This window comes from Nyctereutes procyonoides, unplaced genomic scaffold, assembly GCF_905146905.1.
Source record: "Nyctereutes procyonoides isolate TBG_1078 unplaced genomic scaffold, NYPRO_anot_genome, whole genome shotgun sequence".
Lineage (NCBI taxonomy): Eukaryota > Metazoa > Chordata > Mammalia > Carnivora > Canidae > Nyctereutes > Nyctereutes procyonoides.
This window is the reverse complement of record NW_026575137.1, coordinates 7,386,754-7,410,705: the sequence shown is the minus strand read 5'-3', so window position 1 is coordinate 7,410,705 and position 23,952 is coordinate 7,386,754. Positions and strand designations below refer to the sequence as shown.

Genomic DNA, 23,952 nt, shown 5'->3' with positions numbered 1-23,952 from the left:
TGTGTAAGGATTAATTTGAGAAGAATTAACATCTTAACAATATTGAGTCTTCTGATTCATGAGCACATATTTCCTTTTTTTGTATTTTCTAGAATGGGGTCTTGAAGATCTTTTGTCAAATTTATGATAAGCATTTCATATTTTTTGGTACTATTATAAGTGGTATTTTTTTGTAAATTTCAAATGCTACATGCTGGTTGGTAGGCAGAAATAGTATTGGTTTTTGTATATTGATCTCATTAAATTCACTTATTCGATCTGATAGGTTTTTTTGTAGACTTTACCTCCCATTCATGTTCCATAACACGTTCTATTATGGGAATAACTTTACTGTAGCTTGTACTATAAATACATAATGCATTGCTGTTATTTTTGATTTCCTGTGTTATCTTTTAAAATAACTTAAGTAAAAGAATGAGTTTTACTTCACCTTCATTTATTCCATTTCCAGTGCTCTTCATTTCTTTGTATAAATCCATGTTTCTCTCTGGTATTACCTTCCCTATGTTTGAATAACTTCTTTTAACCTCTGTTTTTTATTTTTACCTCATAAAAAATTCTTTAAAACTTTGACTTGAAAAATATCTTCTTCTTATCTTTCAGGGCTCTGTGGGTTGACTGGTGTCAGGGACCTTTTTCTAAGTTCAGTAATGTGCCTACAGTCAGGTAGCATCTAGGATCGGAGTCATTTAAAGTCTTGACTGGATGGCAAATGGCTTACTTACACAGCTGGCAGTTGATGCTGGGTATTGGCTTAGGGTTCACCTGCTTCAGTGTTACGGAAGGAACACAAATGGCCTTTCCAAGTGTCTTGGGCTTTTCACAACACCATGTTTGGGTTCCATGGCTAAAGTTCTAAAAGATATGAAGTGGAAGACTCTTAAAGCCTGGAAACCAGCAGAGTGTCATGTCTACTGTATTAGATCTGTTTCAGCAGTCACAGAACTTGCTCAGATTCCAGGGGAGGAGATAAAGAATTTACCTGTTGTTGGGAGGAATGTCAAGATTTTATAGCCATCTTTGATTTATTTATGAGTAATTTGAGGTGGTTGGGTGGCTCAGTTGGTTAAGCAGGCTCTTGGTTTCAACTCAGATTATGATCTCAGTGTCCTGAGATTGGGCCCCATGTTGGACTGTGCTCTTAGCACAGAGTTGGCTTGAGATTCTTTCCCCCTCTCTCCCTCCCTCCCTCCACTTCCCCCTTGACTCATGCTCTGTCTCTCTCTAAAATAATAAAATCTTAAAAAAAACAAAACAAAACAAAACAGTAATTTGAATTTTCTTTCATCTGTATTACCAGTTCCTGGCCTTTGCCCATTCTTTTTTATAGCTTTATTATTATTACTATTATTATTATTATTATTATTATTATTTGTAGGAGCTCTTTTTTACTACAGAAATTAACTCTAAATGAGTTAGTTTTTTTCCTGTTTAACTTTTGTTCTAGGAGTAGAGTTTGATATGCATTTAACCTCTAATTCTCCTTTGTTATCTCAGTCATGTACAGTTTTTTTTTTCGTGTACAGTTGTTTAAGATGAGCGTCAGGAGCTGGGAACATTTTCGCTATAAATATAAAAAAGCTAAATAGAATATTGGGTATTGTACCATAAATTGCAAAGAACCTTGACTTGGAAAAAAAAAGACCTACAGTTTCTTTTGCTTTATTTAAGCCTATTTGATTTTCCATTCCCTAAACTAGCAGTATTACCCCATGCATCCCAACACAAAGCTGCTCTTTTCTTCCATAAACATTCATTTTTTTACTAGTCAAGCCAGCCTAGCTACTGATCCTCTGAGTGTTATGCATCATGTAAAGCCTTTCCTGACGTTTTTAAGCCAAGTTTGATACTCTTGCTCATTCTTTCCATCACACTTTCTGCATATCTTTATTATGGAATTCTCCAGCTTTATTGATTAGATTATATGAGATTGTTAAATTTGTAAGATTATATATGATTTTATTATAAGATATAATTGAAAAAAATATAAAATTTTGGTAGATGTACTTTCTTACATGCTATGAAAGATTTGAAATAATCAGTATTTTATATATTTATATATTTTTATATATTTTTGCTAATATATGCTGAAATGACAAAGTATAATTTTTTCCAGATTTCTTGAGGTATAATTGACAAAAATTGAATATAGTTAGGCTATACAACATGATTTTTTAATAAAAGTATATAACTTGATCATTTATGCATATATACTTTGTGATATGATTATAACAATTAAGTTAATTAATACATTCATCACTTCACATAGTTACCAAATTTGTGGGGGAGTGGGAGGGCACTTAAGATCTTAGGACATTTCAAGTATATAGTACAATATTATTTATAATCACCATGCTGTGTAATAGATCTCCAGAACTTATTTATTTTGTAATTGAAAATTTGTATTTTTTGACCAGCATCTCCCCATTTCCACTATCCTTAGCCCCTGGCACTCACCATTCTATTTTCTAATTCTGTGAGTTTGATTTTTTTAACATTTCATATATAAATGAGATCATACAATGTTTGTCTTTGTGTCTGGTTTATTTCACTTAGTATAATGTCTTCCAGGTTCATCCATGTTGTAACATATGGCAGGATTTTCCTTTTTTATGGTTGAATAATATTCTATTTGTAAATTTTTCATCTATCACTATCACATTTTGCTTATCCATTCATCTGTTGATGGATATGTAAGTTATTTCCTTATCTTGGCTAATAATACTCCAGTGAATGAACATGGGAATGTACAGTCTTCAAGACAGTGATTTCATTTCCTTTGGATATATACCCAGAACTGGGATTGCTGGGTCTTTTGGTAGTTCTACTTTTAATTTTTTGAGGAACTTCCATACTGTTTTCCAAAATGGCTGAACCAATCTTCATTCCTACCAACATTGTACAAGAATCCCTCCCCTTCCCCATTTTTGCAACAGTTATCTCGTCTTTTTGGTAATAGCCTTCCTAATAGGTGTGAGGGATATCTCACTGTCATTTTGATTTGCATTACCCTGATGATTTAGCAATGTTGAGCATCTTTTCATGTACCACTTGGCCATTTGTATGTTTTCTTTGGAAAAATGTTTATTCAAGTCCTCTGCCTATTTGTAAATCATTTTGCTATTGCGTTATATGAGACCTTGATATTTTGGATACTAACCCCTTATTAGAAGTATGATTGGCAGATATTTTCTCCCATTCAGTAGGTTTCTGTTTCATTTTGTTGTTTGCTCCTTTTGCTGTACTGTTTTAGTTTGATGTAGTCCCACTTATTTATTTTTTAGTTTTGTTGCTTGTGCTTGTGATGTCATACCCCAAAAATCATTTCCAAGACCAGTGTTGAGCATTTTCCATATGTTTTCTTTGATGGTTTTTATGGTCTTATATTTGGTTTTGATCTATTTTCAGTTTATTTTTTGTGTATAAGCTAAGGATCCAATTTCATTCTTTTGTATTTGAATATCCAGTTTTCCCAGTACTATTTTTAGAAGAGACTATCCCTTCTCCATTGTGTATTCTTGGTTCCCTTGTCAGAGATTAGTTGAATATATGTGTGGGTCTATTTCTAGGTTGTGTCTTCTTTAAAAAAAAAAAAAGATTTTATTTTTAAGTAATCTCTATACCCAACATGGGGCTCGAATTCACAACCCCGAGATCAAGCCAGGTGTCCCATTGTTTGTTTTTTATGCCATTATTGTAATGTTTTGATTATTTAGCTTTGTAGCATAGTTTAAAATCAGGAAGTGTGATGGCTACAGCTTTCTTCTTACTCAAGATTACTTTGACTGCTCATGGTGTTTTAGGGTTTTTCCATATGAATTTTAGGATGGCTTTAGCTATAAAAAAATACTATTTGAATTTTGGAAGGATTGCATTGAATCTGTAGATCATTGTAGATAGTTAAGGACATTTTAACAGTATTCTTTCAGTCTATGAACATAGAATATCGTCTAGTTATTTATGCCATCTTTAATTTCTTTAGTATCTTAATGTTTTCCATGTGCAACTATTTCACCACCTTGGTTAAATTTATTCCTAAGTATTTTCTTCTTTTGGATACTATGTTTTTAAAGATCTTATTGGGATCCCTGGGTGGCTCAGCGGTTTGGCGCCTGCCTTTGGCCCAGGGCGCGGTCCTGGAGACCCGGGATCGAATCCCACATCGGGCTCCCGGTGCATGGAGCCTGCTTCTCCCTCTGCCTGTGTCTCTGCCCCTCTCTCTCTCTCTCTCTCTCTCTCTCTCTCTCTGTGACTATCATAAATAAATAAATAAAAAATTTAAAAAAAAATAAAGATCTTATTTATTTATTTGTGAGAGAGAGAGAGAGAGAGAGAGAGCAAGAGAGAGCATGAGTAGGGGGAGAGGGAGAAGCAGGCTCCCTTCTCAGCAGGGACCCCAATGCAGGGCTTAATCCCAGGACCCTGGGATCGTGACCTGAGCCAAAGGCAGATGCTTAACCGGCTGAGCCACCTGGGTACCCCTAGATACTATTTTAAAAATAGATTATTATTTTTTTCTAAAGATATTATTTATTTATTTATTTACTTATTTATTTTTTAAACAATTTTTTAATTTTTTAAATTTATTTATGATAGACATACAGAGAGAGAGAGGCAGAGACACAGGCAGAGGGAGAAGCAGGCTCCATGTACCGGGAGCCCGATGTGGGATTCGATCCCGGGTTTCCAGGATCGCGCCCTGGGCCAAATGCAGGCGCCAAACCGCTGCGCCACCCAGGGATCCCTAAAGATATTATTTATACATGAGAGACACAGAGAGAGAATGAGAGAGAGAGAGGCAGAGACCCAGGCAGAGGGAGAAGCAGGCTCCACACAGGGAGCCCGATGTGGGACTCGATCCCGGGTCTCCAGGATCACACTCGGGGGCAAAGGCAGGCGCTAAACTGCTGAGCCACCCAGGGATCCCAAAATAGATTTTTTTATTTTTATTTTTATTTATTTATGATAGTCACAGAGAGAGAGAGAGAGAGAGAGAGAGAGAGAGAGAGAGAGAGGCAGAGACACAGGCAGAGGGAGAAGCAGGCTCCATGCCCCGGGAGCCCGACGTGGGATTCGATCCGGGGTCTCCAGGATCGCGCCCTGGGCCAAAGGCAGGAGCCAAACCGCTGCGCCACCCAGGGATCCCAATAGATTATTTCTTAATGTTTTTTTCAGATTATAATTTACTTTTGAGTTTGATTTTAGGTCTTGCATTTTAGTGTCAGTGAAGTGTGCCTTTGCACACTTTAAATTTTTAAATTTAAAAATTTTTAGAAGGGACTATATAGTTAATATTATTGTTTATTAAATCTAATGGGAAGAAAAACTTTGGACAATGAAGATCTTTGGCATTTTCATATTTTTCTACCTCTACTTAAAAATTTTGCTAAAATTTAATTTTTTTCTGATAACTTATTTTGATGATTCAGTATTATAGAGTTATCTCATTACTCTTCATTGTGTCATAGGGTTAGATAATTAATCTTCATGCAGAGTTGCCTTGGTAGAATTTGCAAATGTTTAAGGAATGAGCTATAACTTGTTACTACCGTGATTGATAGAGCAGAGATGTTTATTTTTCAGGATAGATATCTTCAGAGAAACCTACCTTAATGAATTACCGTGGTTCAGAGTATGGCTATTTGCAAACTGATTTTTGTCAGCGTAAGGGATTATCTGAAGGATAGATTGTATTGACCAAATTTGTGAAACTGATTTATAAAATCAGAGAACGCATTATTTTATCATGAGAAATCTTACTGTCATGTGCCTATGATATTTTCTTATTGGTTTCAGTAGTTTATTAAATGCACTAGGGAGATTAAATTATAATCAGGGTACTTCTCAGTGACCATGGAATCAGAAGGGGAGTTAGTTAAAAAAAATCATGACAAAATAGTTAAAGATACAGGTTAATATATTTTGAAAGATTTTTTCTTTTGCTTATTTTTAATAAGCATTCTCTTACACGATTGCTTATCCTTTAGTCCAGAAATATGTTTTGACTAATACTTTGATTGATTAGGAAAATAGTTTTGGATGATAAAAAAAAAGTTATATAAAATTTTTAAGCCAGTTAAAAAGTATATATTTTTTTCTTTTAATAGTGTAAGACGAATGGAATGCAAGCCTTTACTCAAGGTCATAATGAACAACAGCAGCATCAGTCTCCAGTTAAAAAAGGTACATTTTTTACCATAATTCCTAAATTTCATAAGGGAGTCTTAACATTCCTATTTAATAATGGCTTAGTTGCAAACCTTATGTACATAAATTTTATCATATTCCTTTGGTTGATTTTTGTCTATATTAGAAATGCTATAGGTAAATATGACTGCTTTAGAGAAGAAACCATAACAACAAGGCTTGAACAAGATAGAATTTTATTTCTGTATATTCTATAACAGCTCATAATTGGGCTGGTGTATTCATTCTGCCTATGGTGAAATGTTACTGGACTCAATCGTATTGCTTTGCCATCTTTATTATTTTTATTTATTTTTTAAAGATTTTATTTATTTATTCATGAGAGACACACACACACACACACACACACACAGAGAGAGAGAGAGAGGCAGAGACACAGGCAGAGGGAGAAGCAGGCCCCACGCAAGGAACCTGACGCGCGACTCAATCCCAGGTCTCCAGGCCCAGGCCCTGGGCTGAAGGCGGTGGTAAACCGCTGAGCCACCCAGGCTGCCCAGCTTTGCCATCTTTAATGTATGGCTTCTATCTCTGCCCAAGATGAATGCCTTTCCTTCAGCCACTATATTCCCTGTCTAGCCATCAGGAAAGACGTAAAAGGGAGAGGTAGTTCTCCTTAAAAGTATGACCTGTAAGTAGCATATATCACTTTCACTTAATAAGTCATAGACCAGAACTTAGTCATCCCATATGAAGCAGACTGGAAAATGTAATCTTTAGCTGTGTAGCCTGCTAATTCTGTTGCTGAAACAGAAGGGAAAAACTGCTGCTCTTGGGGATAACCAGTAGTCTCTCCTACCGGCTAGTTTTTAATAAAATAAGAATTATTTATTAATTTATCTTCTAGATTTTTGTCAGTCTATATAATTTAAAAGTCATGAAAGTACTATGTTAGCTTTTTCTTCTAGTATTTAACTATTTCTAAGTAAAATGTTTAAATTGTTTCCAGCTTTATTTTTTGATATTGGCAGCCTGTTTTGGAAAATGAGAATTTATGTCTTCTACGTCAGTTGCCTCACTTCTTCACCCTTCTGTCTTCCCTCTCTACCATATAGTTATTTCACAAATTTCAGTTAAAGCATTACCACTCTTTATATTATAAGACAATGTAAATACAGTTGCTTAGCCAACAGGTGCATATCTGTTTCAGACAATCCATTCTTTTTCTTGGAGCTAATGTTCATGTTGTTTTTCTATGTAACTGCTGTTAACTTTTTTCCTTAAGTGCTCCAAGAACTCTGTCACACTTACCTATAATATTTTTCTTATGCACAAATATATCAGTTGGTATTCCCAAGAAGGGTTTTCTTTCAGAATCCTTCATGATCCTTTTCCAGTATAGACTGCTTACTCTTCAGTACTGTTGTCCTGGAATATACTTTTACTCTTATCATGGGATACCCCTTTGCAGTTCTTTGGTTGCTTTCTCCATTTATTTATTTATTTATTTATTTATTTATTTATTTATTTATTTATTTATTTATTTATCTATCTATCTATCTATCTATCTATCTATTTATTTATTTATTTATTTTTATGATAGTCACACACACACAGAGAGAGAGGCAGAGACATAGGCAGAGGGAGAAGCAGTCTCCATGCACCAGGAGCCTGACGTGGGATTCGATCCCGGGTCTCCAGGATCACGCCCTGGGCCAAAGGCAGGTGCTAAACCGCTGAGCCATCCAGGGATCCCAACTTTCTCCTTTTAATTTTTATTTAATTTCCTCCTTCTCTCCCTCCCTCCCTTCCTTCCTTTTCTTTCCTTCCTTCTCCTTCCTTCCTTCCTTCCTTCCTTCCTTCCTTCCTTCCTTCCTTCCTTCCTCCCTCCCTCCCTCCCTCCCTCCCTTCCTCCCTTCCTCCCTTCCTCCCTTCCTCCCTTCCACCAGGGGAGGAGCAGAGGGGGAGGGAAGGGAAGCAGGAAAGAATTTCAAGTAGACTCTGTGCTGAGCACTGAGCATGGAGCCTGATGTGGGGCTCCATCTCACGACCCTGAGACCATAACCTAAGTTTAAATCAAGAGCTGGCTGACTAAACCGACTTAGCCATCTAGGTGCCCTTTCTTTCTCCTTTTTTAATTGAAGTAAGTCATTTTAAAATGTATAATTTGGTGGTTTTTGTATAGTAGTGTACAAACATCACCACTATCTAGTTCCAGAACATTTTTATAATCCCAAGAGGAACCTCATACCCCTTAAGTAGTCATTTTCCATTCTCCCCTCTGCCCAGCCACTGACAAACTCTGATCTACTTTTTGTCTTAATAGATATACTTATTCTGGATATCTCCTCTAATTGGAATTATACGATATGTGACCTTTTGTGTCTGACTCCTTTCACTTAACCATAAGATTTTCAAGGTTTATCCATGGGTAGCATGTATCAGTACTTCATTTTTCATTCCTTTTTATGGCTAAATGATATTTTCTTGTATGGATATGTTACATTTGTTCATCTCTCAGTTGGGCATTTGGGGTAAACCTTTTGGCTGTTATGAATAATGTTGCTGTGAATATTTGTGGAAAGTATGAGTTTGAACACCTATTATCATGTCTTGGATATATACCTGGGAATGGACTTGCCAGGTCCCATGGTAATTCTACTTTTAACTTTTTGAGGAACTGCCAAACTGTTTTCCACAGTGGCTATACCATTTTACGTTCTTAGTAGCAGTGTGTGAGGGTTCCAATTTCTTCACATCCTTGTTAGGATATTTTTTTATTACAGCCATTCCAGTGGGTGTAAATGGTATCTCACTGTGATTTTGATTTTCATTTCTCTATTGTCTAATGATATTGAGTGTCTTTTTCTGTGCTTGTTGACCATTTATATTTTTTCTTTGGAAGAAGGTCTACCCAAGTTCCTTGACCATATTTTAATTGGGTTATTTTCTTTTTGTGATTGAGTTATAAAAGTTCTGGATACTAGACTTTCAATTCTTTTTCTCTCTGCCACTCCCCTCCCCTGTCCCCGTGCTCACTTCCTTTCTTCCCCTCCATACACACACACTTAGGTATATATAAAGTATTTGAGATCTATGTATTAGACCTTTATCAGATATATGATTCAAGGCTCTTATCAGATATATACTTATAAGATATATAATTTACACATATTTTCTCCTATAACTGGGGTTTCTTTTCATTCTCTTGATAGTGTACTTATCTGTACAAATTTTAAAAAATTTGATAAAGTCTATTTTTTTCTTTTGTTGCTCATGGTTTTGATGTCATATGTAAGAAATCATTGCCAAATCTCAAGTCATGGAGATTTACTTCTATGAGTTTGAGTTTTAGCTCTTATATTTAGGTATTTTTTCACATTTTGAGTTAGCTTTTGTATATGGTGTAAGTATAAGCCCACCTTCAATTTTTTTTCCCTTGGATATCCAGTTGTCTCACCACTATTTATTAATGAGATATTTTTTCTCCATTTGATGATCTTGGCATCTTTGTTGAAAATCATTTGAGTATAGGAGTATGTGTTTATTCCTGGACTTTTAGTTTTGTTCCCTTAATCTATATGTCTATCCTATACCAGTACCACACTGTTTTGATTACTATAGCTTTATAGTAAGTTTTGAAATTGGGAAGTGTGAGTCTTCAACTTTGTTCTTTCAGAAGGTTGTTTGGGTTATTTGGGGTTTCTTGCAATTCCATGTTATTTTTAGGATCTGCATTTTCATTTCTGCAAAAAAAAAATCTCCTTTTCTTTCAAAAGAATTTTGATAGGATAGTGAATTTGTAGGTTACTTTGGGGGATTATAACAGTATTAAAACTTTCAATCCATGAACATGGGGTATATTTCCATTTTTTTCAGTCTTTATTTTATCAGTGTCTCAGTTTTCAGTGTACAGTCTTGTGCCTCTTCAGTTAAATTTATTCCTAATTATTCCTTGTCATGCTAGTGGAACTGTTTTCTTAATTTCCTTTTTGGATTGTTCATTCACAGTGTAGAAAATACAGCTGATTTTGTGTAGGGACATTACAGTAAGCTTACTGAAATAAAAAGAATTATAAGAAAATACTGCCAATTGTAATGTGTATGCCACCAAATTATTAGGTAAGCTAGATGCAATAGAAAAATTACTAAAAACAGAAATTACCAATACTTCCTTAAGATGAAATAGAATATCTAAATAAACATATAGCAAGTAAGGAGATTGAGTTTGTAATAAGAAAATCTCCTAACAAAGAAAAGTTTAGGACTTGACAGCTCCACTGGTGAATTCTACCAAACATTTAAAGAATTAACACAACTTTCTCAAACTCTTCCAAAAACTTGAAGAACATTTTTCATCTATCCCGTAAGGCTAATATTACTCTGATACCAAAGCCAGACAAAAACATCATGCAAAAAGAAAACTATAGATTAGTAATCCTCAGAATATAAGGTACAAAAATACCACCAAACCAAACCCAGCAGCAGAGTAAAAAGATTATATATCATGGCCATGTGGGATTAATCCTAAGGGTGGTTCAGCATGTGAAAATCAATTTGTATAGTACACCACATTAACAGAATGCAAGAACAAAAAAAAAATAACATCACCCTCTCGATTGTTACAGAAAAAGCATTTGACAATATCCAACATCCTTTCTTAATAAACACTCTCAGCAAGCAAGAGATAAAAGGGAATTTCCTCAGCATAATAAAGGATGTATATGAAAAGCCCATAGGTAACATTATAGTAGTGAAAGATTGAAAGTTTTCCCCCACTAATATCAAGAGTAAGTCAGGGATAATCACTTTTACAACTTTTATTCAACATTATACTGGAAGTTCTAGCCAGAGCATGTAGTTGAGAAAAATAAACAAAAGACATTCAAATTTGAAAGGACAAAGTAATTTCTATTCACAGATGACACAGTCTTATACATAGAAAACCCTAAAATGTAGGACATGTAAAAAATTAGTAGAGCTAATAAATTAATTCAGCGAAGTTGCAGGATACAAAATCATTGTTATTCATGATCTTAGTAATTTAAGTCTTTTTTCTAGTTGATCTTTGTCAATTTTGATCTTACCAAATAATCAACCTTTGACTTGTTGGTTTATTTTTTTTTCTCTATTTATCTTTACTCATCTTTATTATTTCATTCATTCTGTTAGCTTTCGATTTAGCCTGCCATTCTTTTTATAGTTCCTTAATGTTTGATGTTAGGTATTGATTTGAGCTATTCTTTTTTAATATAGGCATTTGTAGTTATAATTTTTTCTCTGGGTGCTGCTTTTGCTGTGTCTTTGTTTTCTTTTGTCTCAAAGTATTTTCTCAATCCTCTGTTATTTATTCTTTGATCCATTGGTTTAAGAGTATGTTTTTAACTTCCACATATTCATGCATTTTCCAGTTTTACTTCTGATATTGATTTCTACTTTCATTGCATTATAGTCAGGATATTTTGTATGATACCATTGTTTTTTAAACTTTTTAAGACTTATTCTGTAGCCTAACATGGTTGATCCTGAAGAAAGTTTCGTGTATATTTTGGAAGAATGTACATTCTGGTGTTTTTAAATGAAGTGTTCTGTACGTGTTTGTTAGGTGTAGTTGGCTTATAGTGTTGTTCATGCCCTCTGTTTATTTCCTTGTTGATCATCCGTCTAGTTTTTCTGTTCTTTATTGAAAGTAGGATCCTTGGAATCTCCAGCTGTTATTATTAAATTCTCCATGTGCCTCCAGTTCCATCAATTTTCCTTTCTGTTATTAGGTAATATATGTTCATAATTGTTATTTTAGTGAATTGACCCTTTTACCATTGTATAATGTTCTCCTTTATCTCTTGTAACAATTTTTGTCTTAAAGTCTGTTTTTATCTGTTATTAGTATACCCACTCCAACTCTCTTTTGGTTATTATCTGTGTCACACATCTTCATTCATTCACTTTTAACTTATTTTTATAATTGGATCTAAAGTGAGTATCATCGTTGTCAAACAGCATATAATTGGATCGTATTCTTAATGCATTCTGCCAATTTCTGTCTTTTAATTGGAGTGTTTATGACTGACATTCAGTTGTAATTACTAATAAGGAAGGACTAACTACACCCATTTTGTATTTGTCTTTTAGAAGTTTTATATCTTTTTTGGTTTTACATTTCCTCCATTAATACCTTCTTTTGTGTTTAATAGATTCTACTGTATCATTTTTATTTCCTTTTCATTCCCCTTACTGTATATTTTGAAGTTATTTTCCTGGCAGTTGCACTGGGGAACTATTTAATTTACAACAATGTAATTTGAATTAATAACACTTTAGTTTCAATATTATATAAAACTCTGCCCCTATAGTTCCATCCCACCTTTACATTGCCATTATGACAAATTCCATCTTTATATGTTGTGTAATCTATCAACCTAGATTTATAAATCTGCAATTTTATGTATTTGTATTTCAAGTCATATAGGAATAAGGGGAAGTTACATCCAAAAATTCATTGATACTAGTTTTTAACTTTCCAGTGTAGTTAGGTTTACTGGTTTTTAGTTATCAATGTGGACTCCAGTTACTTTATTATTTTTTTTAAGATTTATTTATTTATTTGTTCATTCATTCATTCATTAATTCATGAGAGGTGCAGCAAGAGAGGCAGAGACATAGGCAGAGGGAGAAGCAGGCTCCCCTTGTGGGACTCAGTCCTGAGCCTGGAATCACACCCTGAGCTGAAGGCAGACACTCAACACTGAGCCACCCCAGGCATCCTGATTCTGGTTATTTTATACTTTTTAATTTCAAGTTAAAGGATTCCCTTTAGCATTTTTTTCTAAGCAATGAACTGTCAGTTTTTGTTTATCTTTGAATGTCTCAGTTTCTTTTTTATTTCTGAAGGTAGTTTTGCTGGATATAGATTTTTGGTTGATTTTTTTGCTTTCAGTACTTTGTCTTCCCCACTGCCTTCTGGCTTCCATGGTTCCTGATGAGAAATCAGCATTTTATCCAATTGAGAATCCCTTGTAAGTGACTAATTGCTGCTCTTGCTGGCCTCAGGATCATCTTATAACAGTTTGCTTATAATGCATCTCAGTGTGAACCTCTTTGAGTGTATCCAGTTTGTAGTTCATTAAGCTTCTTGGATGTGTCAGTGTATGTATTTCATCAAATTTGTGAGTTTTCTGCCATTATTTCCTTAAGTATTTTTTTTTTTTTTTGTCATTTCTCTCTCCCCTCTCCTCCTGTGACTCTCACTGTACTTTTGTTGGCATTCTAGCTGTGGTCTGACAGGTGTCTTAGGTTATGTTCATTTTTCTTTTTCTTTTTTCTTTCTATTCCCCAGACTGGGTAATGTCAATTGACTTATCTTTAAATTTGCTTACTCTTTATTCTGCTTGCTCATATCTGCTGTTGAACCACTCTAGCGAATTTTTTCACTTTTCCAGAATTTGTCGGGGTCCTTTTCATAATTTTTATTTAACAATATTTTCTATTTGGCAAGGTGCTTTCTCATGGCTTCCTTTAGTTCTTTGAGCATATTTAAAATAGTTTATTTAAAGTCTTTCTCTAGTAAATCCAATGTCTCTGCATCTCCGAGAAAATTTCTTTTATTCATACATATGGGCCATACTTTCTTCATTCTTTGAATGCATTGTATTTTGTTGTTTTTGAAAACAGTATTTTGACTATAATGTATAACTCTGGAAATCAGATTTTCTCCCTTTTTAAGGCTCTATTGCTGCTTGTGAAATTTTTGTTGTCTAGTGACTTTTCTGAACTAATATTGTAAAGTCTATGTTTGTTACATGTGGCCACTCAAGTCTCTGTTGTGATATCTTCATGGTCAGCTGATGATTTGGCAGAGAATTCCTTCAATACCTAGAACCAAAAAACAGAAGAGGAAAAAACCTCTCCCAATCTTTGTTGTTTTTTTTTTTTCCTCTCCCAATCTTTGTATATGGCTTCTCTACATGTATTGGGGTGTGCCTTTAGTACTCAATGGGCAGTTTACAACTCTTCCTTTGTCTTCTTACTTCTGAAGAATCTGAAGGTCAGCCAGAGATGATAGTTTAGGACCTTCTCAAGTCTTTCTGTGAGCATGAGCCTAGCCTTTAGCATGCATGTAAACTTCTAGAGTCCTAGGAACATCTGAGTCTTTCCATGCCCTTATTCCCCAAAACATCTTTTTCCCTAATCTTTATTCCTAAGCTTTTTGGGTTTTCCTATTATTTGCTTTAATTGTTATCCCTTCTCCCAGGAGGAATTGGCTAATACATTTTCCTGTAAATGTTTTGACAAATGAATTCAGATAGCAGCCTCAGCCCTGGAAGAGTTCTTAGGTAAGATACAGGCAAGTCCTTTAAGATAGTTCTTTAGGGGGTCACCAGACAGGTCAAAATGAACAACCACAGTTCTCTGAGAATATGATTTGCATTGCTCTCACCAGTACTGGCAACCTGTATCAGGAATGAGAGCAGTTGTTTTCAAGGCCATTGCCAAGCTGGTTTGGGGGAGATGCTCTCAGGCAAGTTAAAATGCCACAAAACTCTTTACTAAATTTAGCTGTTCTTTATTAAGTATTACCCTGGTTTTGTAAGCTTTTTATTTTAAAATTCAGAAAAAGTTGGTTCTGGAAGTTTTTGACTGTTTGTTGCTTTGGTGGAGAAATAGATTTTTAGAGTTTCTTTCTTGGTTACTTTTGCTGACTTTACTCTCTTGTTTCTTGACCCTTACGTTTTCTTCTTTTTTGATATACCTCATTTTGCTGAAGTGCATTTTCCAGGAGCTTCAAAAAACGAGTATTGTTTGTAAATTCTTTGAAATTGTGTATCTAAAAATGTACTATTACATGCTTGAGTGATAGTTTCATTAAGTGGAACTTCTAGGTAGAATGAAACTCTAAAATGTTATGCTAAGAAGCCAGACACAAAAGGTTACATATTATATGATTACATTTATATAAAGCATCTATCTTGGTATTGACAATTCATATGATTTTTTAGTTAGAGCAATTCTAAGAGGTCCTGATTTCCAAAGTACTACAAACCCAGCAATTTTACTACCGGTAAAATTACCAAAGACAAATGAAAAAAATATGTACACACAAAATTTGTAGTATATCCATTTTATCCAAGTTGCCAAATGTTGGCTTAACGTTATCATAGTATCTCCTATTTTCTATTTAACATCTGTATAATTTGTGGACAACCCCTTTTTAAAAAAACTGTTTTTATTTAGAGAGGGAGAAAGAGTGGGGGTGGGAGGAAAGACAGGCAGAGGGAGGGGGAGAGAGAATCTTAAGCAGAGCCCAACATGGGGCTTGATCCCATGATCCCTAAGATTATGATTTGACCTGAAACCAAGAGCTGGACACTTAAGTGACTATGCCACCCCGGTGCCCCTGGACAGCCACTTTTGATCTTCACATTTGTTTTTTGTGTTCTTTTCTTAATTAATCTAGCCTAAGATTTGTCAAATTTGTTTCTCTTTTTCAAAGAACCAACTTTTGCTATTTTAATCTGACATATTGTTTTCTATTTTGGTGATATCTCCTTACACATTTATTTTTTATACTTAAGGTTTAGTTCTTTTTTCTAGCATTTTAAAATGGATTGTTAGGTCATTTGTTGTAGATACTTTCTTATAAGAATTTATAAATTTCTATTGGAGCACTGCTTTAGCTATACACAAATTTTGACATTATATTGTCATTCACTTTAAAATATTTTTAATTGCCTCATTATTTTATCTTTGACTCATGAATCATTTTGAAATGTGTTAATTTATAAGATATTTGAAGTAAGGTATTTGAAAATTTTCTGGATTTCTTAATTTTATTATCAGAGAATATAGTCTGTATGATTTTAAGTCTCTTGAATTTTTTTTAGCATTTTTTTTGTTGAAGTACAGTTGATATATACATTAGTTTCAGGTGTAAAACATGATTCAAAATTTGTTTATATCGGGAAATGACCATCTCAATAAGTCTACTTAACATCTGTCAGCATACATAGTTCCACATTTTTTTTTTTCTTGTGATGAGAACTTTAAGTTGTACTCTTTTGGTAACTTTCAAATGTGTGGTACAGTATTATTAACTATAGTCACCATCCTGCATATTACATTCCCATGACTTATTTATTTCATAACTGGAAATTTATACCTTTTGATCCCCTTTCTCCACTTTGCTCACATTCTATCCCCTGTCTCTGGCAACCTCCAATCTATTTGGTGACCTTAGTTTCTTTTTAAGATTTCACATATAAGTGAGGTTTTACAATATATGTCTTCCTCTATTTGACTTATCACTTCACTTAATGATAAGTTCATTTATGTTGTCAAAATGGTAAGATTTCATTCTTTTTTATGGTTGAATAATATTCCATTATACAGCACATTTTCTTTATCCATTCCTATGTCAGTAAACAAGCTGCTTCTGTATCTTGGCTATTGTAAATAATGCTGCAGTGAATGTAGGGGTACATATATATTTTTGAATTAGTGTTTTTGTTTTCTTTGGGTAAAAACCCAGAAGCAGAATTGCTGGATTTTATATTTCTATTTTTAATTTTTTAAAGAACCTTCAATACTCTGTTTCATAGTGGCTGTACCAATTTACATTCCCACAAGTAGTGCATGAATTTCCTTTTCTCCATATCCTTGTCAATGTTTGTTATTTATTGCCTTTTTGATATACTAGCTATTTTGACTGGTATGAAGTGATAACTCATTGTGGTTTTGATTTATATCTCTCTGATGCTTATGTTGAACATATTTTCTTTTTGCCATCTATGTGTCTTCTTTGGAAAAATGTCTGTTCAAGTTCTCAGCCCCTTTTATTTATTTATTTTTTTTTATAAATTAATTTTTATTTGTGTTCAATTTACCAACATACAGAATAACACCCAGTGCTCATCCCGTCAAGTGTACCCCTCAGTGCCCGTCACCCATTCACCCCCACCCCCCACCCTCCTCCCCCTCCACCACCCCTAGTTCATTTCCCAGAGTTAGAAGTCTTTATGTTCTGTCTCCCTTTCTGATATTTCTCACACATTTCTTCTCCCTTCCCTTATATTCCCTTTCGCTATTATTCATATTCCCCAAATGAATGAGAACATACACTGTTTGTCCTTCTCCGGTTACTGTGGCCAAGTTCAAAAAGGGTGTTGCCTGAGTTCTTCTCTGGGATTTTGATGGAATCTTGTCTCACATTTAGATCTTTCATCTATTTTGAGTTTATCTTTGTGTATGGTGCAAGAGAGTGGTCCAGTTTCATTCTTCTGCATGTGGATGTCCAATTTTCCCAGCACCATTTATGGAAGAGACTGTCTTCCAGTGGATCGTCTTTCCTCCTTTATCGTATATTAGTTGAGCATAAAGTTCAGGGTCCACTTCTGGGTTCTCTGTTCTGTTCCATTGATCTATATGTCTGTTTTTGTGCCAGTACCACACTGTCTTGATGAACACAGCTTTGTAGTACAACCTGAAATCTGGCATTGTGATGCCCCCAGATATGGTTTTCTTTTTTTTAAAATTCCCCTGGCTGTTTGGGGTCTTTCTGATTCCACACAAATCTTAAAATAATTTGTTCTAAGTCTCTGAAGAAAGTCCATGGTATTTTGATAGGGATTGCATTAAACGTGTAAATTGCCCTGGGTAACATTGACATTTTCACAATTCTCAGCCCCTTTTAATTGGATTTTTTTTTTTTTTTTGGTGTGGAGTTGTAGAGTTCTTTGTATATTTTAGATTAACCCCTTATCAGATGTATCATTTGCAAATATCTTCTCCTATTTGGTAGGTTGTCTTTTCATTTTGTTGGTTTCTTTTGCCTTGCAAAAACTAATTTGATGTAGTTCCAATGGTTTATTTTTGCTTTTATTTCCCTTGCCTCATGAGACAGATCCAATATATATATATATATATATTGCTAAGACTGAGTTCTAAGAGATTACTACTTTATATTTTATTTTAGGAGTTTTATGATTTTAAGTCTTACTTGTAGCTCTTTTATCCATTTTGAATTATTTTTGTATGTGGTATAAGAAAACAGTCATTTCACTCTTTTGTATATGCTGTCCAGTTTTCCCAGCATCATTTATTAAAGAGACTTTTTTAAAAGAGATTTTATTAATTTATTTGATAGAGAGGGGGCCAGAGCACAAGCCGGGCAGGGAGCCTGACATGAGGCTCAGTCCCAGGACTCTGGGATCATAATCTGTGCTGAAGGCAGACACTTAACTGACTGAGCCACCCAGGCACCCCTTAAAGAGACTTCCTTTTCCCCATTGTAGTGTATTCTTGCCTCTTTATCATAGATTAATTGACCATATAAATGTGGGTTTGTTTCTGGCCTCCCTATTCTGTTTCATTTGATCTGTAGGGTTTTTTTTTTTTTTTTTTGGTGCTAGTACCATAATGTTCTCATTACTATAGCTTTGTAGTATAGTTTCTTTTTTTTTTTTTTTTGTAGTATAGTTTCAAATTGGAGTGTGATACCTCCAGTTTTGTTCTTTCTCAAGATAGATTTGGCTGCTCATGGTCTTTTTTGGTTCCACACGTTTTAGGATTTTTTTTTGTTCTAGTTGTGAAAAATGCCATTAATATTTTAATAGCGATTGCATTGAATCTGTAAATTCCTTTGGATAATATGAACATTTTAATAGTATCAGTTCTTCCAGGCCATTAGCATGGCATTATTTGTGTCATCTCCAATTTCTTTCATCAGTGTGTTACAGTTTTTAAAGATAGGGTTTTTGGTTTTTACCTCCGTGGCTAAATTTTTTCCTAGGTATTTTGTTTTTTCTAATGAAGCTATAAATGGGATTGTTTCCTTAATTTCTCTTCCTGATAACTTGTAATTAGTGTATAGAAACATAATAGAGTTCTGTTATTTTAATTGTATTTTGCGTCTTACCAAATTCACGTATTCTAGTATTTTTTTGTGTGGAGTCTTTAGGGTTTTCTATATATAGTATTGTGTCATATGCAAATAGACAGTTTTACATCTTTCTTACCAATTTGAATGCTTTGTATTTCTTATTTCTTGTCTGATTGCTGTGGCCAAGACTTCCGGTACTATGTTGAATAAAAGTGACAAGAGTGGACATCCTTGTCTTGTTCCTAATCTTAAAGAAACTTCCTTAGAGAAACTCAACTTTTCACATCGGGTATGATTTTTAACTGTGAGTTCATCTTACTTGTATTTTATTATGTTGAGGTATGTTTCCTCTGTACCCACTATGATCTTTTTAATGTATTGTTGAATTTTCTTTGCTAATATTTTCTTGAGGATTTTTGCATTTGTATTTATCAAGGTCTGAGTTTTTGGTGGCCTCCTTCGAGAAGAGGATCTATCAGGATAAGGCTGGTCCCATGAGTTTAGGAGAGTTTGGAAGAGTTTTACAAGGATTGATATTAATTCTTTGAATGTTTGGTAGAATTTGTGAAGTTGTCTGGTCCTGGATTTTTGTTTGTTGGGACATTTTTGATTACTGATAAAATCTCCTTAATAATTTGTTCAGATTTTCTCTTGTTACTCAGTTTTGATAGTTTCTGTATTTATCCTAGAATTGGATAAATTTGGTTGTCATATTTGTTTGATGTATAATTTGTTCATAGAAGTCTCTTTGTACATGATATTTTGTATGTTTGATATTATTTGTAATGTCTCCTTGTTGTTTGTGTGTTTTTTTTTCAAACCCCTTAAATTTATTGAGACTTGTTTTATAGTCCAGCACATGGTCTGTTGTGGTGACTATACCATGTCCACTTCAAAATAATTTATTTTGCAGTTGTTGATGTAGTTTCTATAATTGTTAGTTAAATCAAGGTGGTTGATAATTGGGCAGATCTAAGTATTTTCTGATTTTTTTGTCTAGTCTGGTTTTTTTGTCTAGCACTTTTCTATAAGTGCTAAGGGGATTGTTTTCTATTACCTATTTTTTTGTGAAACTATTTTATTTCTGTCATTTTCCCTCTATGTATTGTGAATCTTTGTCATTAGGCACAACCCATCAATAATGGTCTCTTTAGCTGATACTAAGATAGCCCCTCTTGCCTTCTTTTCCTACTGGTATATCATTTTATATCCATTTACTTTCAATCTATCTGTGTATGTCTTGCAGGCAGCATATAATAATACTTTCTCTTTTTAATCCATTGTGTCTATCTATGGCCTTTAATTGCAGTGTTTAACCTAAGAGTTAACTATGTCCCTCAGTTAAAATCCCTGTTTCAGAAATTAATTTTATTGGAACACAGCCACATGGTTTACTATCCGTGGCTGCTTTTGCATTATAAGACTGAGTAGTTGTGATAGAGACTTTATGTCCCAAAACTCTCATATATTTACTATTAGTCCTTTTATAGAAAAAAGTTTGTTGATCCCTGGTTTAGACCATTAACATTTAAGGTGATGTAGTTGGATTTAGGCCTTTTATCATTTATTTTGTCCTATTTTTTTTCCTTTTTCTGCCTTCTTTTGGATATTTTTGAATTTTTGTTGATATTTGATTATATCTGTTGAATTTTTAGCTATATTGTATTTTTATGTTGTTGGTCTGGGATTATAATATCTAAATCAGTGTACTTGTTAATATTATACTACTTCATGCAAAATGGTGATGCTAAAACCTTGCAACCATGTGTAGGCTTCTTCCCTCCATTCCATTGCAGTGTCCTTTTTGCTGTTATTGTATGAATCACATCTCTACCAGAGAGTGTCATTAATAATTATTTCAACATTTACACACTTAAAGAATTTAGAAGGAAAAAAAAGGAGTCCATTATATTCATTCAGCTATTTACCCTTTATTCTTCATTTCTGAATATTAAAGTTTGTCTAGTTTCATTGCCTTTCAACCTCAGAAACTTCCTTTAGCATTCCTTGTAGATCAGCTATAACTCTACTACTTACGAATTCTTTGTTTTCTTTCATTTTTGAAAATATCTTTTAACTTCACATGATTTTAATCTCACACAACTCACCTCCACTTCAGATGACAGTTGCATGTAGTAGGTCCCTAGATTACTCAAAATTTCTGTCCAACTTGGCTGTATATTAGGTTAAATCTGCCTTCTTGGATTTGATCATTTGCTTGAACAGCTCACAGAACTTAGGGTAAACTAACACCAGTTTATTATATAATGAAAGATATGATAAAGGATACAGATGAAGACAAATGGAGAGATACATAGAGCAAGGTCTAGAAGGGTCCCAAGTATGGAGTTTCTATCCTTGTGGAGTACCACCCTCCTGGTACATGGATGTGTTAACCAACCCAGAAGCTTTCCAAACCCCATACTTTTGAGATTTTTATGGAGGCATCATCATGTGGCATGATCAGTCATTAACTCAAATCTGTAGCCCTACCTACTTCCTAGAGGAGGTACTTCCTAGAGTGGGGCTGTAAGCTTCAAGCTTCTAATCATGGCTTGATCTTTCTTTTGACCATCCTCTGTCCAGAAGCCCACTGAAATTCATCTCATTAGAAAGAAGGACATTTCTGTCACCCAGGAAAATTCAAGGGATTTAAGAGCTGTGTATCAGGAAGTAGGGTCAAAAACCAAATCCTAGAACAAAAGATGCTCCTAGTACTCTTACCACTTAATGAAATTACAAGGTTTTTTTAGGAGCTTTGTGCAAGGAACCAGGGATGGAGACCAGCAGAAAATTTTGTTTCACAGTATGGAATTCTAGGTTGTCAGTTCTTTTCTATTAGCACTTTAAAGATTCTGCTTTTCTGTCTCTGGCTCAGCAGGTGATCTTTTATGGTGATCATTTCTGATGAGAAATATGCAGATATTTGAAGATAGGGACCCTATCTTGGATCTTTTTCACCATTACTTAGCGTATCTCTGATGTGCAGATATACAACAAAATTTTCTTAAACTTATTTTGATTGTATTACATTTTAAGCATGAAGACTAGACAGGCTTCTTAGGGTCCTATTTTGGCAGGATCTGAGTTACCCAACAGGTATTACTGCTGTTAAGCTTACGATCCCTTCACTAGATCTGAATAGCCTGATGGAAGAGACCATGCCTTACCAATTTTCTGAAATGTTTCTCTCCCAATTTTCCTTGGTTACTTGGCTTCCTTTCCATGTAAAAGGAAAAGTGAAGGCAGTAGATACTTTTCAAAATATCTTGCTTCTCTTTTTTTTTTGTATAGAAAATACTCATTATTTTATAAAATAATGGATTAGTAAGGGACATGCAGAAAACCATGAGCCAAAAAGTGTTCTGGGAGAGTATTTTATAACATTACATCTGATGTTTAATATCTATAGAGAGAATTAAGTACAGCAGAGATTTCCTGTTGAAGCTCTCAAGTGTTTCCATCTGCAGAAAAAAGCCAGACTTCCTGCCCGATCATCCCATTGTACTTCAAAAACCAGTAAGCAGTTCTCTAATTTTGTATTGTTTTCATTCTAAAATGTTTATCTTTAGTATTTTCACTGGATTCTTTCACTAAATTTTTAATTTTATTGTGGAATATAATTCAGAAAAGTACACACATCTAAATATATAATATGACCAACTATTTTAAGTAATTACCACTCTGCTCAAGAAACAGGAAGGTATATTTTAAGAAATATTTTCTTCCATTGAGAGATAAAGAGTCTAAAAGTTCTACTGTTTTTCAATTCAGTTCTATGATCCATCGGCAGTAGATTATACTCTATGGTGTAAGGTGTAGGGGTCAGGTTTTCTTTTCTACATGGATATCCAGTCATCCCAGCGGTATTTACTGAAAGGACAGTCCTCTGCCCCCTTTCTGGCAATATATGTATGGTCTGCTTGTGGGTGCTTTTCTCAGTTCATTCTTTTCATACAGTAAAACACATTACCTCATTTATTCGTGTGTTTTTGCTCGTCATAGAGCTTTATATTTGTGTCACTGCATTAAATTTCATCAGAACAAATACAATAAATACACGTATCTTTTAGCATATTAATTGGAAAGCCAGGAGTTTTGATATTGGGTGTGGGTTTAAATTGTCGCTTCGACTTGTGTGCTAGTATACTGTTCAGTTTTATGATTACAGATGAGGTTGATGATCTCTAGTTGTTAGGATTAAGTGAAATAATGTCTAGAAGGGCTTGAACTGTACTTAGCTCTCATTATGCACTTAGTAAATTTAGATTAGAATTTGACTTTAGAGTCTTCATAAACTATTTTATATGGGTAAAAGTATTCAATTGAGAGGAACTCAGAATACAGAATGCTGAGAATGGCTCAAATGTGAGACATACCTCTTGTGCTTTCCATTCTTGGGGTTTCTAGCCCTTTGAAATGCAAGGCCCTTTTTTCTCTTAAACTCCCTAACTTGAACTCCGGTCAGTTTTTCCAAATTTAAGCAGAAATTCAAGTTTCTTTCACACAGGAATATTTTATCATGGAAAATGTCCTTAATGATGTTCAGATTTTCCAACCATACAAAAATATTCAGAAAAGATCTTAGGAGTGTATATGAATAAATCTAAACTTCAGTGCTATATAAAATATGGTCACTTTTTCATTTGAAGACTTATTTCATCTCTAATATTTTATTGTGTAAATAAAAGTCTGACATACACATTATTTTGAACAAGCCAGGTACCACAAAAACAGAACAGATTTGGAATACAATCTAGTATATTTAAAAATGAATTACACATTTTATTAAACATAGGAGAACTGTTTTGTCAAATTCCAGTTACTTTAATACTTTCTATAGTAACATGCACTTAAGATCTGTAAACACTTAATAGGATCACAGTATTTGGTTTGATAAACTAAGTAGTAAAAACTGTATTCATTCGAGCTAA

The 23,952-nt window shown here is 34.1% G+C and overlaps 1 protein-coding gene across 1 annotated transcript in view; it reads left to right on the top strand.

Moving 5' to 3' along the window:
* The window catches only part of CUNH8orf88 (chromosome unknown C8orf88 homolog), a 38,243-nt gene that overhangs the window by 14,130 nt on the left and 161 nt on the right, over window positions 1-23,952 (top strand). Inside the window, exons 4-5 of the mRNA XM_055303296.1 lie at window positions 6,108-6,183; window positions 22,431-22,537. Of these exons, the coding sequence (XP_055159271.1) occupies window positions 6,108-6,183; window positions 22,431-22,537 (183 nt within the window). The remainder of the gene's footprint in view (window positions 1-6,107; window positions 6,184-22,430; window positions 22,538-23,952) is intronic.